The sequence below is a fragment of the Elephantulus edwardii genome, unplaced genomic scaffold, assembly GCF_000299155.1.
Source record: "Elephantulus edwardii isolate Elephantulus edwardi_28Jun2011 unplaced genomic scaffold, EleEdw1.0 scaffold00072, whole genome shotgun sequence".
Lineage (NCBI taxonomy): Eukaryota > Metazoa > Chordata > Mammalia > Macroscelidea > Macroscelididae > Elephantulus > Elephantulus edwardii.
Window position 1 is genome coordinate 336,911 of NW_006399822.1, and position 15,651 is coordinate 352,561.

Here is a 15,651-nt window from a genome sequence, read left to right on the forward strand (position 1 = left end):
AGGAGCAGTCTGGTTTCACCCTCTCCAGAACGAACCTGTTTGTTCTCTTGGCAATTCATGGTATATTCACTACTCTTCTCCAGCATCACAGCTCATAGGCATCAATTCTTCTATCATTCCTAGTCATTGTCCAGCTTTCTGATGCATAGCACATAATGGCGAAGACCATGGCCTGTATCAGACGCACCTTAGTCTCTAGACTAACATCGTTGCTCTTCAGTACTCTGGCGATCTCCTTGACAGACTTTCTCAATGCAAATTGGTCTTTTGATTTCCTGGCTGCTGGTACCAAGAGTGTTGATTGTGGAGCCAAGCAAACTAAAGCAAGGTGGAAAACCTATTTGCTTACATCATGCAAAAAAATGCTTAGGGAAGATACACAAACAGGTGGTGAGGCTCAAGGCAACAATGAGCGCTTCAAAGCAAGAACGGGTGTGAATGCCCCAGGTGGGCACTCTCACATTCTAGTATCTTTGGAAATAGGATTCCTTTGAAGTCTAAGAATAAATTTTTTAAAGGGGAGATGAGCCTGAAAGGTGAGTCTCTCACACAGGTGCTTCTTTAGCAGATACTCCGTGTATGAAAGGGGTAGACCCCAGCTACCCTGCTACAAGGCCGAGGACACCCGCTGCCTCCCATCGCTTTCGGAACCATTTAGCACCGGAACCTGACATTCTGAGCCGCGGGGACACTGACAACGCGGAGCACTGCCGCCGGAAGTCCTGACTACACATGCGCAGACCCAGCGCCTGCTCAGATTCGGCGTCTAAACGCGGGGGCGGGGCCGGGGCGGGCCCACCCCCACCCTGGCCCATCATCCGATGCGGCCTATTGGCTGGGAGGTGGAGCGTGGTTCGGACCCACCTGTGATTGGATGGTGCTCGGGCAGCTGGGTCCGTGGGCCAATCACTGCGCAGCGCGTGAGGCCAAGAGCTGGCCAACAAGAGGTCCGGCACCAGAACCTGTGAGCGAGTCCCGCACCCTAGCTATGGCCTCGGACAAGTCACGCGTGATGGTCACCTGCACCGCGCCTGTCAACATCGCGGTCATCAAGTACTGTAAGTGGCGAGGTCGGGGGCGCTCGGACTAGGTAGGCAAGCGTGATCCAGGCCCCAGGTCCCCCTTCCCCACCACGGGGTCGACCTGTGCGCGTTTCGCGTGGCTGCCCGGGGGCAGGAGGAGCCGCCTGGCCGCCCACTGGCTCTGCCGCCCAGTAGGTGACTGCCGGGTGAGCGAGGCTGTCCAGCCATTCACGCACCTTTTGGTGAGCGCAGCCAGGTGGGTGGGGCCAAAAGTGAGAACTGCAGGTGGTCAAAGGCTGGAGTCGGCGTGTTCAGTCCCTCGGTCTGCTGCCGGGTGGGGGAGGCCAGGGGTCACCCTGATCTGCTGTGTTCTGCGACTGGCGTCTCGTTTTAGCGGGACCTCCCGTTCACAGGTGTCCGCCCTGAGCGGAGACTGCAGCTGGCCGCACCCGGCCCTCTCCCTCTGCAGCCATCCCGGGAGGACCGGCTGGGTAGCTCTTACTCAACACTGCCCCTCCCGCTGGCAAGCTGCCCCAGCCACCTGACATAGCTCCACACACACAGTTGTAGGAAATAAACCTTTGATCCAGGAGTTCCAGTGGTGTAGTCCATTCTGCTAGCCCAAAGACCATGCCCCCGGCATTTCTAGTCCATCAGTGGCTTCGGGGAGAAAGACAGGCAGTCTCCTCCCGGGGATTCACAGTCTCAGAAACCTGCTGCTTCGCAAGCTTTTAGTCAGTTGTGATTCCTCCGTGGCAGTAACGAGGGAGACCCTCAGCCCTGTTTCCTCCATGGGAACATCTGGCAAGGCCCCGGTGTAATGCAGACAAGGACAGGTGCTGTCACCCTCAGCATCCCTGGATCCTGGGTTGGGCTGATGCTGTTCACTTGGCTTTGAACTTAAAGGTTGGCGGTTCAGACCCCCCCCCTAGAGGCCTCTTGGGAGCGAGGCTTGGCTGTTGGCCTCTGAAAGATTTCAGCCAGTTTCTGCTCTGTACTGTGTGGTCTTTGTGATTTGGAGGTGACTTGACTGCTGTCCGGACAGAGTGGGGTCCCCACACCTCAGGAGATGGACTTGGAAGTCACTAGAGAAGGGATGTGGGCCCTGGGCTGGGAGGCTGATGGCATTCTGGGTCTGCTGTAGGGGGCAAGCGTGACGAAGAGCTGATCCTGCCTCTCAACTCCTCCCTGAGTGTCACCCTGCACCAGGACCAGGTGAGTGGGCGCTGACCGCCATGTGGACAGGCTCCTCTGCCCTCCCGCCCTGAGTACTGTCCCAGTATTCCCTCCCTATTGTGAACAGCACACCACACACACACACACACACACACACACACACACACACACACTTAAGGGTCTCATCACATGCTTTGGGCGTTCAGCACACCCTGGGGCTCAAACACATGTACACACACATACACATGCCCCATCACACACACCCCTTTGTGCACACCGGCACACCTGTACATGCAGATTCGCACACACACCCCTTACACACCCAACATGCCTTCAGGGCCCAGCACACACATGCACGCCGGCACACCCATGTGTACAGACACGTGTCCTGGGGCCCCGACACACATGCACACTGGCACACGTGTACACACGGATTCGCACATGCCCCTCAGTGTACATGTGTACAGACACGTGCATCAGGGGCTCAACACGCACGACACGTGTACAACACCCCCAGGGTCTCTGGGAATGCAGCCACGCACAGAAAGAGGCGCTGTGGGCATAGGTGAGGCGCCACCACAGGCTGTGCACAGCTCCCAGAACCCGCCCTGCCTGCTGGCCACAGGGGCCATAGGAGGAAAAGCCACCAGTAGGGAGGGGAAGCTAGGCTGGGCCCACATACTCCTCCGAGTGACCCCACTTCCTTTCCAGCTAAAAACTACCACGACCGCCACCATCAGCAAGGACTTCACGGAGGACCGCGTCTGGCTGAACGGCGTGGAAGTGGACGTGCGGCAGCCGCGCCTGCAGTCCTGCCTGAGGGAGAGTGAGTCCCCTGGATGTTGGGGGGTGGGCTGACTCCCTCTCCTGGGTGAACTGTGTCAGTACCCACTGGGTCTGGGGGCCGGGGACACTTCCCCGAGGTCAGGTGCCAACATGTCTTGCCTGCAGTCCTGCTTGAGGGAGTGTCCTGGATGCTGAGGGGTGGGTGGTGTCAGCACCCGGGGGTGCTTCCCTGCGGTCAGGTGTCGTGTCTTGCCTGCAGTCCACCGCCTGGCCCGAAAGCGCAGGAGCACTGAGGACAAGGATGCCCCGGGCCTCAGCCTCAGCCACAAGGTGCACGTGGCATCAGAGAACAACTTTCCCACAGCGGCGGGCCTGGCTTCCTCGGCTGCGGGCTATGCCTGCCTGGGTAGGTACCAGGGCGCCCCTCAGGCCCCCCCCCCTTGCTCAGCGTCTGAGGTCTCTTGGCACACGCATCTCGGGCTCAAGGCTGTGGGTGGCCTGTGTGCCAGGCCCTGCTGGGCCGTAGGTGACGGATACCTGCTACTTAGGCTAAAACGTGAGGTGCTGTCGAGTCAGGATTGCCTCCCGGCCGATCTCCAGTGGGGGTGCAGAGGTTGTGAGTCCCGTCGGGAAGTTGCCAGCTCTTCCCCTGCAGAGTTAACTGGACTCCTGTAGCTCTCCACCTCCCCTCCCCTCCCTCCAAGTCCAGCCCAGGTCCCCCGACTTGGAGACACCCCAGCCCCTTCATGGTTTCTCCTGGGCATAGCTTCCTCCAAAGCTTGGGAGAACTGTGTGAGAGGAGCTCTGAATGACTGGGTCACCCTCCTGACGTTTAATCGCCCAGGACATGAAGGGCCGTGGATGCACGAGGAGGGAAGGGAGTAGGCTAGCTTTGTGGTCAGATGGACAGAAGGACAGTTGCCCATGTGGATGGAGGACTGAGATGGGTGAATGAATGGATGGACAGAAGGAAGAACAGACGTGTGGATGGAGGACTGATGGATGGATGGACAGAGGAAAGACAGGCACATGGATGGAGGACTGATGGGTGGATGAATGGATGGACAGAGGGGAGGCAGGACGTGGGGATGGAGGATTGACGGGTGGCTGGATAATGGGTAGGTGGGTGAGGAGTGGGTCAGTTCTGGATGCTGTGGGCAGGCAGGTCAGTGGTCAGTGTTTGAGCAGCACCTACCTGACAGGTCCTGGTCTGCAGACCCAGGCCTGACCTTGGTTGTGCTCCCATCTCTGAGTGTCCACTCTCCTGTCCAAAGCCTACACACTGGCTCGTGTTTACGGGGTGGAGGCCGAGCTCTCCGAAGTGGCCCGCCGGGGCTCGGGCAGTGCCTGCCGTAGCCTGTACGGTGGCTTCGTGGAGTGGAATATGGGCGAGCGGGCTGACGGCAAGGACAGCATTGCCCAGCAGGTGGCCCCTGAGTCGCACTGGCCGGAGCTGCGTGTGATCATCCTGGTGGTGAGTGAGGAGCGGGTGCCCGGGGAGAGGCTCGGGGAAGGGGCCTGATGTGGCTGGACCAGTGGGCAGAGCAGCCTGTGGGTGTAGTGGTGCTGTCCACGGGCCTCAGGGTGACCCCAGGCCCTTGTGACGCTGCTGCCTTCGGAGGGTGAGGCGGCCAGGACCCACCCTTCTTCCGCCAAAGCCAGGTGCCTTCTGTCACTGGGTATTTCTGGGTGAAAGGGTCAGCACAGCCCACACCTGCTACCTCCGCTCGAGCAAGGGGTCCTTGTGCTGCCCGTAGGTGTGGACCCCAGCCAGACCGCCCCTCACTTGGCCGGGCTGCTGTCTTTTGACCGCCTGGCCTGGGTAGATGCGGGGGTCACTGGGACCCTGCCTCTTCAGACGTCAGACTCAGCAGTCAAGGTCAGGGCTCTGCAGGGTGGGGACACAGGACACAGGTCCCTCTGCCCTGCAGGTGAGTGCTGAGAAGAAGCTGACGGGCAGCACAGCGGGCATGCAGACCAGTGTGGAGACCAGCACCCTGCTCCAGGTGAGACGCAGGTGGGCCCTGGTGGGGACCACGCGTGTGGAGGGGTGCTTGCTGTGTGGGGTGAGGGGGACCATCCAAGTTAGTAAGGGGGGCTGTGCAGAGGGCGACCGTGCTGGGCAGCGTGGGAGGGACGATCCAGGGTAGTGAGGGGGACAGTGGGGGCGCTGTGCAGGCCGTCATGGGGGTGGGGACCATGCAGGGCGGGGCCAGGTGCCCACACAGTTGCTGTCTGAGGGGCGGAGCGCGCTCACACCATCTGCAAGAGTGCAGCCTCTGTCTCCCCACAGTACCGGGCAGCATCGGTGGTGCCGGCCCGCATGGCAGAGATGATCCGGTGCATCCGCGAGCGGGACTTCCCCGGCTTCGGGCAGCTGACCATGAAGGACAGCAACCAGTTCCACGCCACCTGCCTGGACACCTTCCCCCCGATCTCCTACCTCACTGACACCTCCCGGCGCATCATGCACCTAGTACACGACTTCAACACCCATCACGGGCAGACCAAGGTGAGGAGGCTCACAGGGGAGGGGGCTCACAAGGTGAGGGCGGCAGACCCTCTGTCTAAACACGAGTCTGTAGGAGTCCTGTGGCGTCTGAGGGTGGAGGACCTCGTCTAGTCTGAAGGTGGGGGTCCCTGCCTAATCTGATGGTGAAGTCCTGGCCTCGTGTTCCTGCAGTATGATTTGAGTCCTGGGGGCCCCCTTCTCGTGGTCCCTGTTCCCATCAGGGGAGCTGTACTGAGGGCCCAGAGTAGCCAGGTGGGCAGAGCCAGTGGGTGTCGGGTGGGCAGCCAGGCTGACCGCTGGCCCGCTCCAGGTGGCATACACGTTTGACGCAGGCCCGAATGCTGTGGTCTTTACCCTGGAGGACACAGTGGCCGAGTTCGTGGCGGCTGTGAAGCACTGCTTCCCCCCGGAGTCTAATGGAGACAAGTGAGGAGGCCCCAGTGCTGGGAGGGTGAGGGTGGGGTCTGCTGTGTGAAGGGAGGGGCCGTGGTGATTGGGGGTGGTTCCATTGAGGTACAGCTCCAGTGTTGTGCTTTGTGGGGGGGTCCTGAGGAGAGGATGCACCCTGCGCAGTGCGGAGGGGCAGTGGATAGGGAGGAGGGCTGCATGTGGTTATGGGGGTTTACTTCCAGTGTGCTGTGCTGTGTGGCAGGGTCCTGGGTGCAGTAGGGAGGGCACGTGAACACTGGGCCCAGAGGCCTGGAGACCCGCAGGCCTTCCGCTCCCGGGGGGTACTGGTCCTGCTGTTGCATGTGAAGGGTCACAGGCCTGCCCATCAGTAAAGGTCTTCTCACCCTGAGGCCAGAGCTGCTGGGGAAGTTCCAGGGTCCCCGCCCAGCACGTGGACCCAGTCACTCGTGACATCAGGGCCTCCTCAGTGTGCATCTCCTCCCTGGCCGTGTGGTGGGTGGAGGGTGTCTTCCGGAGAGGTGCTACAGAAGTGGGTGCTGCCTCTGAGCGGGGGTGGCTGAGGGCCTTCCTGTCTGCAGAGGCCCGTGGGGACGGGTCTGGGTGAGGCCTGCGAACCCTGGGCCAGCAGTGACCTGAGGGGAGCCCCTGCTGACTGCTGTGCACACCCAGGTTCCTGAGGGGACTGCCCATGAAGTCCGTCCCGTTGTCCGATGAGCTCAAGGCCACACTAGGCCTGGACCCGACCCCTGGCAGCATCCAGTACATCATCGTCACAAAGGTGGGTCCTGGTTCTGCAACCCTCGCCAGCGGAGGGGTCATCCCTGCTGCTCTCAGAGGCCTGATGGTGGGTGCTTTCTCCCCTCGCTCGGACCCGCCTGGGGAGGGCCAGGCTGAGGGCCAGGCCGGGGGCTACTCCATGGAACTGTAGGTCCTTCGGGAGGACTGGCTGACTCCCCCTCCGGTCCGGTGACGAGGCCTGTGGCTAGGTGCTGGCCCAGGAGAGGGGGCAACTCTGCCCTAGCTGCGGAGCGGTCCTGCACAGTGTCCTCCAGAAGGGGGTAGAGGGGTCTCTCCCTAATCTTGCAGCCTCTAACCTGTCCTCTGAGGCCTTCCAGCACCCGGAAGACCACAGACCGGGAAGTGGGGGTGCTGCCCTCACCCTCTGTCTGACCCTGTGTCCGTTCTTCTGCACCTAGGCAGGACCCGGGCCTCAAATTCTGGATGACCCTCTCTGTCACCTTCTGGGCCCCGACGGTCTGCCGAAGCCAGCCGCCTGACCACTGCCTGACCATCCCGATGGCCTCGCTGCTGGGCCCTCTGCAGCTCCACGCTGGCTGTGCGGGGCTGGGTCCAGACAAGCGGCGATCGTCTGCAGACTGCAGTGCTGAGATGGGACCAGAATCGGTGCGGAGGCCAGGGGAGGGGCTCCCCATAGCTCCGGACACGGCCTGTGGCACTGCCAGGTTGGGCCTGGTCTGCCAGCTGGCCGTGGAGGGAGGGCATGGAGCGGGGGCCAGTGAGGGTTTGACGCTTCACTCCCTGAGCTGGTAGTCTCTCGGGTGAGCATGAGGACTGCCCAGTGACCTGGAGGGGCTCCCCGGGCCCCTGGAGGCATCTCAGCATTGTGGGCTCACATGGGAGCTGCCCGAATTTGGGAATAAACGCAGTGCTGTCCACACCTGGGCTCTGGTCATTGCGCCAGCTGGAAGGCTGCACCCCCATGCTGACCAGCTCTTCTGAGGGGAAAGGGGCAGTGTGATGGGCCACACTGTCCCCACCAAAGGGGTCAGGCCAATCAACACCTCACTGCCCACCTGTGAGCTGGAGTGAGGTGAGCCGTAGTCACCCCCACAAAAGAGGCCCAGGTGGCCCCTGCCTGCCAGCAAGGCCAGGAGGTCCTTGGCCCAGGGCGGGTACTTGGGGCTGGCCTCACTAGCTGGTACTGACCCCAGTGGATGGTAAGCACCAGCAGGCACAGGGACATGTCCAAGTCCTCACAGGACAGAACGGACACAAGCTTTCCCCGGCCAGAGCCCACGGGTACCTCCACTCTACGGGTCCTTCCCCAGGGTCCCAGGAAGCCCCTGACTTCCACCGTGTGTCCACGGCTCACCACCCCTGGCACCTGCCCATGGCTGCTCCTACCTGTCCTGCCCCCTGCCCACCCCGGCATCCCTCCTCCCCGCATCCTCTGACATCCCCATCCATCCTGTCTTCTGTCCTCCCCCGCCCTCCTCCTCCTCCTCGGCCCCTCCCCCACCCCATCCCTCTGCAGAGGTTTGCCCGTATGACTATGACAGCTCCTGCCTCGTGATGGCTGGAGCCGCCCCTGGAGCTGCAGAAGGAAGCAGGCAAATAACCACACCACGCTGAGGGCATGGGGTCACCAGCCGGCACCCAAGTGTCCCCAAGAGCGCAGATTCAGGGTCGCTCTAACCTGGTGGCCTAGGCCGCAGGTAGCCTGTTGTGGCCACCTGTGCTGACCACGAATGAGTGGTCAAGCACCTCGGCAACCATGAAGTCCTGCCCCCCCCCAGGGACGTCCCACACACCCCATTTCTGGGACAACCACAGTGCAGACAGTGCAACGGGGTCTCAGCGCTTGTCACCAAGTAGCCCATCAATCAGACTGCAGCTTGGACGACAGGTTCGTGCGTCCTGGGCCAAAGGAGGAGGGGACGCCCTCCGGCCTGTGGGAGCGAGGGTCCGGCTAGAGCCGGGTGAGCGGCCCCCTCCCTGCCACGCTCTGTGGGGACCTCGCGCAGGTGGGCTGCCAGAACCCCCGGGCAGGCAGGGGCTGTGCCCCGTCAGGGAGGCGGGGCGGGACTGTTCCGGGGGGCGGGGCTGTCTCCTCATCGGGGGGCGGGGCTGTCTCATCGGGGGGCGGGCCAGGCGGGGCGGGCGGCGGGCGCCAGGTCCTGGTGGAGCCGGCAGGACGCAGAGCGGAGCAGCCGCCATGGGGCACATCGAGTGGGCCATGTGGGCCAACGAGCAGGCGCTGGCGTCGGGCCTGAGTGAGCTGGAGTGGGCCGCCGGGGTGGGGTCGGCGCCGAGGGCCGTCACTGTCCGTGGAGGGGAGGGAGTGGACTGGACTCCGAGATGGGGGCAGGAGCTGGGCGCGGGGAGTCCAGGGCCCCAGGGCTGCGGCTGAGACCCAGGGCCAGAAGGGGGACTGGAGGGTGGGGCGTCGGAGGATGAGCGAGAACGAGTCCCCGGGCCTAGACTGCGCGTGGCCCCCCCTGCACGACCTCCCTGCGGCCAGTGCGCCCCTCTTCCGCACCCTCGGACCTGGGCCCCCCGAGAGGAAGTTGCAGCTGAGGGAAGAGGCCTTTGGGGCGCCCGTGGTTTCCGGGGAGTGTCTGCCCAGCCTGGTTGGGAAAACCCGGCCTGATGACCGACCCCCCCAGGGCGGCCTGGAGTGGGGGCTGCGGCGCAGTGTGGACAGGGCGCCCCACCCCAGGAGCCAGTGAGGAAGGGGCCCTGGGCGTGCCTTACACCAGCGGAATCCCACTTCCTCCACTCCGGGCTTGTCAGTAGGGGGACACTCAGCTCGCCCCGCGTGGAAGAGGAAGCGCTGACCTGACCGCTGGTGGGGCTGGGCCTGCAACACGAGGAAGCCAACTGCACCCCCGCACCTGGACCTTCCGCCTGGAAGACCAGGGTGGGCCAGGTGCCCTGGCCTCGCGGTGTCAGGGAGAACGGTGGGGTCAGGGGTAGGCCACGTACAGCAGGCCTGCCACACTGCCCTCTGGGGGCTCCCTCCCTTGGGAAGCAGAGGTCAGAAGCAGCCGGTTCTGTTCCCATTAGTGTGCTCCCTATGCCCTGTGCCCTGGTCAGAGTCTGCACTGTTCTCCAGTGCCCAGCAATGGGGAAGTTGAGGCCCAGAGAAGCTGCCACTGCATCCGGGTTTCCTCATCAGCACGAGGACGCTGACGGAGGGGAGGGGACTGACAGATGGGAGGATGGCTGGCAGCTCTGTCCTGGAAAGGCTGGTCTCCCAAGCTTGTGCCAGGGACCTTATCCTGTCAGGGTCCTCTTACCTGCCCCTTCTCAGCTCAGTGTCACTGGCTCTCTCCTCCTGAGTCCCCTGCCACCTCTGTCCCAGCTGTGGTTCTAGCCCCCTCACCAGACCCTCTGCCCTCATGGCACAGGTCTGACGAGCCCACTGCTGGATCTCTGGCCCCATGGGGACTGCACTGCACAGGTGCCCCTGATGCTGGTCTCAGGGCCACAGGAAGCAAGATGGGCTCAGGACAGGAACCTGGTGCCCTAAAGCCCACAGCCTGCAACGTGCTGATGGGGAGCGCCAGGAATCTGGCCTTTCCACCTGACAGGACACTGACGGGTTCACCGAGTGAGTTAATGTGTAGCTGAGCTATGGACAAGAACCAGGAGTCCACGGTGCCGGAGCCCAGGACGTAGGACAAGACTCTGGGAGCAGCATGGGTATGGTTATCCTCAGAGGCTCGTGGACGACTGACCTCTGCTGGGCACCGTGTGAGTGAGGCCCAGTTGTCCTGCCACCCAGACTGGGTTCAGGACGAAGGTGGACACGTGGGGCGAGCATGGCCACGGGGCTCAGGATGAAGATGGAGGCACAGGGTGATCATGGGCCATGGGGCTCAGGACGGAGAGCGCGGGGCTCAGGACGGAAGCGGAAGTGCAGGGCGAGCATGGCCACGGGGCTCAGGATGGAAGTGGACACGTGGGGCGAGCATGGGCCACGGGGCTCAGGACAGAGGCGGACGTGCGGGGCGAGCACGGGCTGTGGTCTTGCGGTGCCCACTCACTGCAGGACCAGCCTCCAGAGAGTCTCAGGCAGCTCCGGAGGGACCTGACCCTCTGACATCCGCACATCCCTTGCATGCAGCTGGATCAACGCAAACCAGAACATCAGCAGCCGTGTGGCGAAGGAGGGGGCGAGGGCGTCTGCCCAGCCTGGGATGATGGGTCTGGGTTTGGCTGGACACCACAAGGGTGCACACGTGTGTGTATATGTAACTGTGAAATGACACCCTGATAATTACTGGGGGGATAACAGGATTTGTGGCCCCACAGAGCACACGGTGAACAAAGAGGAACCAGGAGGTGTGGTCACTGGGGAACCGCCAGGAAACCCACCTGCCCTTGAGGCCTGTGCAAAGGGAGCCCTGGTCATGCGGCAGTTAAAGTGTTTGTCTACTAAGCAAAGGACAGCGGTTCAAGCCCAGCTGCCGCTGTGTGTGGGGAGGTGACGTGGGCCCCCAGGGGCAGTCCAGCCCGTCCTCCAGCGCTGTCGGCGGGTGCTCTGGGTTCCGGACTTTCTGGAGGCGAGCTGCCTGACGTCCGATGTGTTCGGCCCCCAGCGCTTGGCGGTGCTGTTGGGCTTCGGGAACGCGAGCGCGGGTAACGTGGTCCCGGGGCTGGAACTGAGCGGGGTGAGCACGCTGTGCGAGGGAGAAGGCATCCCTGACACAGATGCAGACATTGGTCGCACGGGGACACGCCTGCAGGTGCACAGAGCCAGGACACAGTGGGGTTGCAGGTGAGGGGGCCTGCGGGGGGCCCTCTGCTTCAGCGCTCCTGGGCCCATCCTCACCCAGCCGCCTTGCAGGGAATATCGTTTCAGTCCTTGGTGCTCAGCTCAGACTTCCCTGCCTAACTTAACTACGCCGTCACACCCACCCCATTATCTACAGGGTCTGCACGGTGGTCCCCTTCCTGGCCAGAGGTCAGCAGTCATGTAGACGGGATAGAGGCCAGCTCTGTGGTGGACTGGCCACGGTGGGGGGCCGCATGGTTGACCAGCTCCTACTAACTCGCTTCCTCTCTGTCCATAGTCCTCATCAGCGGGGGCATCGTGGCCACTGCTGGTCAGTTCACCCAGTGGTATTTTGGGGCATACTCCATGTATCCTTGTCTGCAGGGGCCACCGAGCTTGGGCACCTGGGGGTGGGCAGGGAGGGTACAGGCAGCAGGGCTTGGGGTGATGTCACTGCCCCTGAGATGCGGCAGCCCTCGGATTGCAGGACATTTCCGCCCTTGAGTTGGTATTCCGCACGGGGGGGGGGGGGCAGTGAGGAGGGGGAGATGGCTCAGCAGTCATTGGAGGGTTCTGTAGTTCTGTAGGACAGCACAGGTTTGCAGGGTCACTAGAAGTCACACTTGGGGACACTTGACAGCAGTTCACAGCTCAGGGGGACAGGGCCTGTCCTCCTTCACTTGACCCAGGCTGGATAGTGTCCTAGGCTGGCCCCTGTCCTCCCCTCCCTCTCCCCCAGCCCTGTGCATGCCCCCATGAGAAGTTGGGGCCAGGCTGAGGGGTAAGAGGTGCTGCCTGAGCCGAGGTCCGGCCCGTGTACCTCGCAGGCTCCACCGTGGCGCTGGCCAGCAGCTCCTTAACCCCATACTCAGTGTTGCGGGGGCCCTGGTCTGCCTGCTGGAGTATCCCCGCGGGAAGAGGAAGAAGGGTACCACCATGGAGCGCTGGTGAGTCCTGCTGTGGGGTCAACTAGGGGTCTGAGGTCCGCTCACGTGCACCCCAGCTGTTCTGCGGGTCATCCATGGGTACAGAGAAAGGTCCAGGAGGTCACGGGACCCATTTAGGTGTTGTGGGGTGCATCCAGGGATTCTCCTGTGGATCTTTGGGTCTGTCTGGATCCAGGGCCCAGGTAGAGCAGGACGCCTGGCCACGAGCCCCTGTTGGAGCCTGGTCCCTTCCCTTTGAAGCCCAGGCACCTTCCCGCTTCTCCCCTTGGGTAAACAGGCTGCATGCCTGCCCAGCTTCTGCCCTGTGTCCCGGGGCGGGGGCTGTTCCGGAGTGGACTGGCAGTGGCCTCACTGTCCCCTGCCCTTTACCTACCCAGCGGACAGAGATACATGACGCCTGTCGTGAAGATGTTCGGCCCGCTCACCAGGAATTACTATGTCCGGGCCTTCCTGCACCTGGCGTGAGTTCTCTCCTGTGCCCCCACTCTGGAAGCGACCAGTCCAGTGGTGACCTGGGCAGGAGACCATGGCCCCGTCCAACCCTCCTGAAACTGCATTCTTCTGACAAAAGCCCAGAACCGCTGGCCCAGCCCCAGTGGCAGGATGCTGGCGGCCACAACTCGGGGACTGCTGGCCCCAGTGGGCGGTTCTCGGCTCTGCTGCTGTCCTGTGCCACCATGCCATCCTCACTGAGCAGGGAGGGCTCTCACCCCCACGAGGGGCCCTTCACAGCTGCTTGGCTTTATTCCCAGCATGGTGACTATCCCAAGCGCAGCTGTGGACAGGGCTGGGCGAGGGGAAGGGCTGGGCGTCCCCCTGGTCTGGGCATCTCCCTGGTCTGGGCATCTCCCTGGTCTGGGCGTCTCCCTGGTCTGGGTGTCCCCCTGGTCTGGGCATCCCTCTGGTCTGGGTGTCCCCCTGGTCTGGGCGTCCCCCTGGTCTGGGCATCCCTCTGGTCTGGGCATCTCCCTGGTCTGGGCGTCTCCCTGGTCTGGGTGTCCCCCTGGTCTGGGCATCCCTCTGGTCTGGGTGTCCCCCTGGTCTGGGCGTCCCCCTGGTCTGGGCATCCCTCTGGTCTGGGCATCCCCCTGGTCTGGGCATCCCTCTTGTCTGGGTGTCCTCCTGGTCTGGGCATCACTTGGTCTGGGTGTCCCCCTGGTCTGGGTGTCCTTTGGTCTGGGCGTCCCCCTGGTCTGGGGGCCGTGGAACGGCGTGTCTCTGTGGAGTTTTACCCTGAGACCCTCAGCTCCTGGGCTCTTTCCAACCATCCTTCCTGCTGCCCCTCCCCTTCCCAGGCTGTCCTTGCCCGCTGGTGTCCTGCTCGCCACCATCCTGGGGACCGCCTGCTTGGCCATCGCGAGTGCCATTTACCTGCTGGTGAGTGCTGTTTGCTGTGCCCCCCCCCCCGATCATCTCTCTGCTGACCCCTGACCACCCCTCTGCTGGCCCGGGCAACCTCAGCCGTGTCGGCCCTTGGGGGTCTGTGCTGGGGTGCCCCCTCATTAGTCTGCCTGTGCTGGGCACCCCCTACACAAACACGGAAATGCAGAGCCACACGGCCAGGCCAGGATCAGATCCCCTTGACGAGGCTCAGTCCTCTACACCCCCTTTTCCTGACCTGAGGGTGGGGGTAGGGGGTGGTCCCAGACCCCACTGTTAACCAGATAGTACCCTGTGCCTGTGACGTAAGGACACAGCCTCACCTCATGTTAGAGGATGCTGTGTGAGGAAGCGTCTTAGAAAACGTCACCTGTGAGGCCGGAGGACACGGCCTGGAGAGGCCCCAGGCCTGGCTCTGGGTGAAGTGTGGGGGTCGACCCAGGAGCCGGGGCACAGAGGGGTGCAGAGCCCCTCCACCATGGGGGTGTCCCCAGCACCTGTCTGGGCTGGGTTTCTCTGCATCCCTGTGAATCGTTTGTCTGCTTTGTGTTTATATAAATGGAGGTGTGTTTCAAGCCTTGTCCGTGTGTCCCTCTGCCTCTCACTTTCAGTCCCTTCTGTGTGCACTCACTCACTTTCTCTCTGACGGCTGGGGAGCCCCCACATCTCCCCTCTGCACCCTGCATCCCAGCTCTCCATTTCCACATGCAGACCTGATCTTAAACATCCAGGATTCAGTCTGGGAGTATCAGCTGGGCGTCCTGGCCACTCCCCTGCGTGGGGGGGTGACAGAGGTCACCAGGCTGATGGGCGGGCTAATAGTGACATGCACCCTGTGCTGCGTTCTGAGTGGTCACTTGCCTCCTGCCAGAGAAATGCCTAAGCCAGTCAGCACGCAGTGCTGGCCCTGTGCCTGTGGACTGGCTACTTCTTAACTAACACTGGATTTTGCCCTCTGCACCCATTCCCAGTTGCCCCCTTCCCCAGGAACTACTTTCTTAAACGTAGTATGCACATTTTAATATTTTTTTAAATAATGTTTTAAAAGGATGACATACTGGTGCTTTCCAAGGGACTTGAGTAAGGAGCAGTTGGCAGACACAGAAGGTGCAGTTTAGAAAAGGCAGTAATCCGAGCTCAGGATGGCTCTGCTGGCTCCTCAGTTCTGTCCTTGAGCCAGAAACCAGAAGTTCGCCTGTCTGCTTTACGCTTTCCCGAAGTCCCCTCTGTCCCTTACTTATAAAGGTGTGTCCTTACATCTTCTGTCAACTCGATTCGGGGTAGCATCTTTTGGCTCTTTCGTGGGGTGAGGTCACAGATGTCCACTTGAACAGCAACCCCGAGCTGGCGAGTGGGTGTCTGCCACAGCCCTCAGGCCAGAAGGGGTGCCCTGAGAGCGTGCCTGTCCTCAGTTCTGTCTGGATGGAATATTAGATACGAATACTCCAGCGCCCCGCCCGCCGGCATGGGGACCCAAGTCTGTATTTTTAGTTAGTCCCTCTCAAACCCCCTCAAGTAGAAAGACACACACCCGCCACCTCCAAAACACCTGCCCCTCCTCCAGGCGGCCATCCGAGGGGAGCAGTGGACCCCCATCGAGCAGAAGCCCCGGGAGCTGCCACAGGTGGGCGGAACCATCAAGCAGCCGCCCACTAACCCCCCGCCACGCCCCCCAGCCGAAGCCCGCAAGAAGCCGAGTGAGGGGCAGGAGGAGGATGCAGCCATGGGGGGCTCCCCAGGCGGTGCCCAGACCAACCCCCTCCCGGTGACCGATGAGGTGGTGTGACTTCACAAGGGGAGGGGGCGAGGTGCCCACGCCCTCCAGCAATAAATGAATGAACCCTTCTAAGTGAAGTGTGTGGGCATCTTTGGACAGCAGGGGAAATCAGCCTCCAG

General features: G+C 62.3%; 2 protein-coding genes across 2 annotated transcripts; both read left to right on the forward strand.

Annotated features, from left to right (window-relative positions):
- The first annotated feature begins 988 nt into the window (after window positions 1-988).
- MVD (mevalonate (diphospho) decarboxylase) lies at window positions 989-7,184 on the forward strand. Its single transcript, XM_006888773.1, has 10 exons — window positions 989-1,058; window positions 2,167-2,237; window positions 2,910-3,024; window positions 3,244-3,390; window positions 4,259-4,458; window positions 4,916-4,990; window positions 5,278-5,496; window positions 5,807-5,922; window positions 6,577-6,689; window positions 7,108-7,184. The coding sequence occupies exons 1-10, from the start codon at window positions 989-991 to the stop codon at window positions 7,182-7,184; spliced, it is 1,203 nt and encodes a 400-aa protein (XP_006888835.1).
- Window positions 7,185-8,863: 1,679 nt separating this feature from the next.
- LOC102853603 (cytochrome b-245 light chain-like) lies at window positions 8,864-15,541 on the forward strand. The gene is made up of 6 exons (XM_006888774.1): window positions 8,864-8,921; window positions 11,727-11,796; window positions 12,301-12,375; window positions 12,753-12,836; window positions 13,671-13,752; window positions 15,320-15,541. Exons 1-6 carry the CDS (start codon window positions 8,864-8,866, stop codon window positions 15,539-15,541), a joined length of 591 nt encoding a protein of 196 aa, XP_006888836.1.
- Window positions 15,542-15,651: the final 110 nt, after the last annotated feature.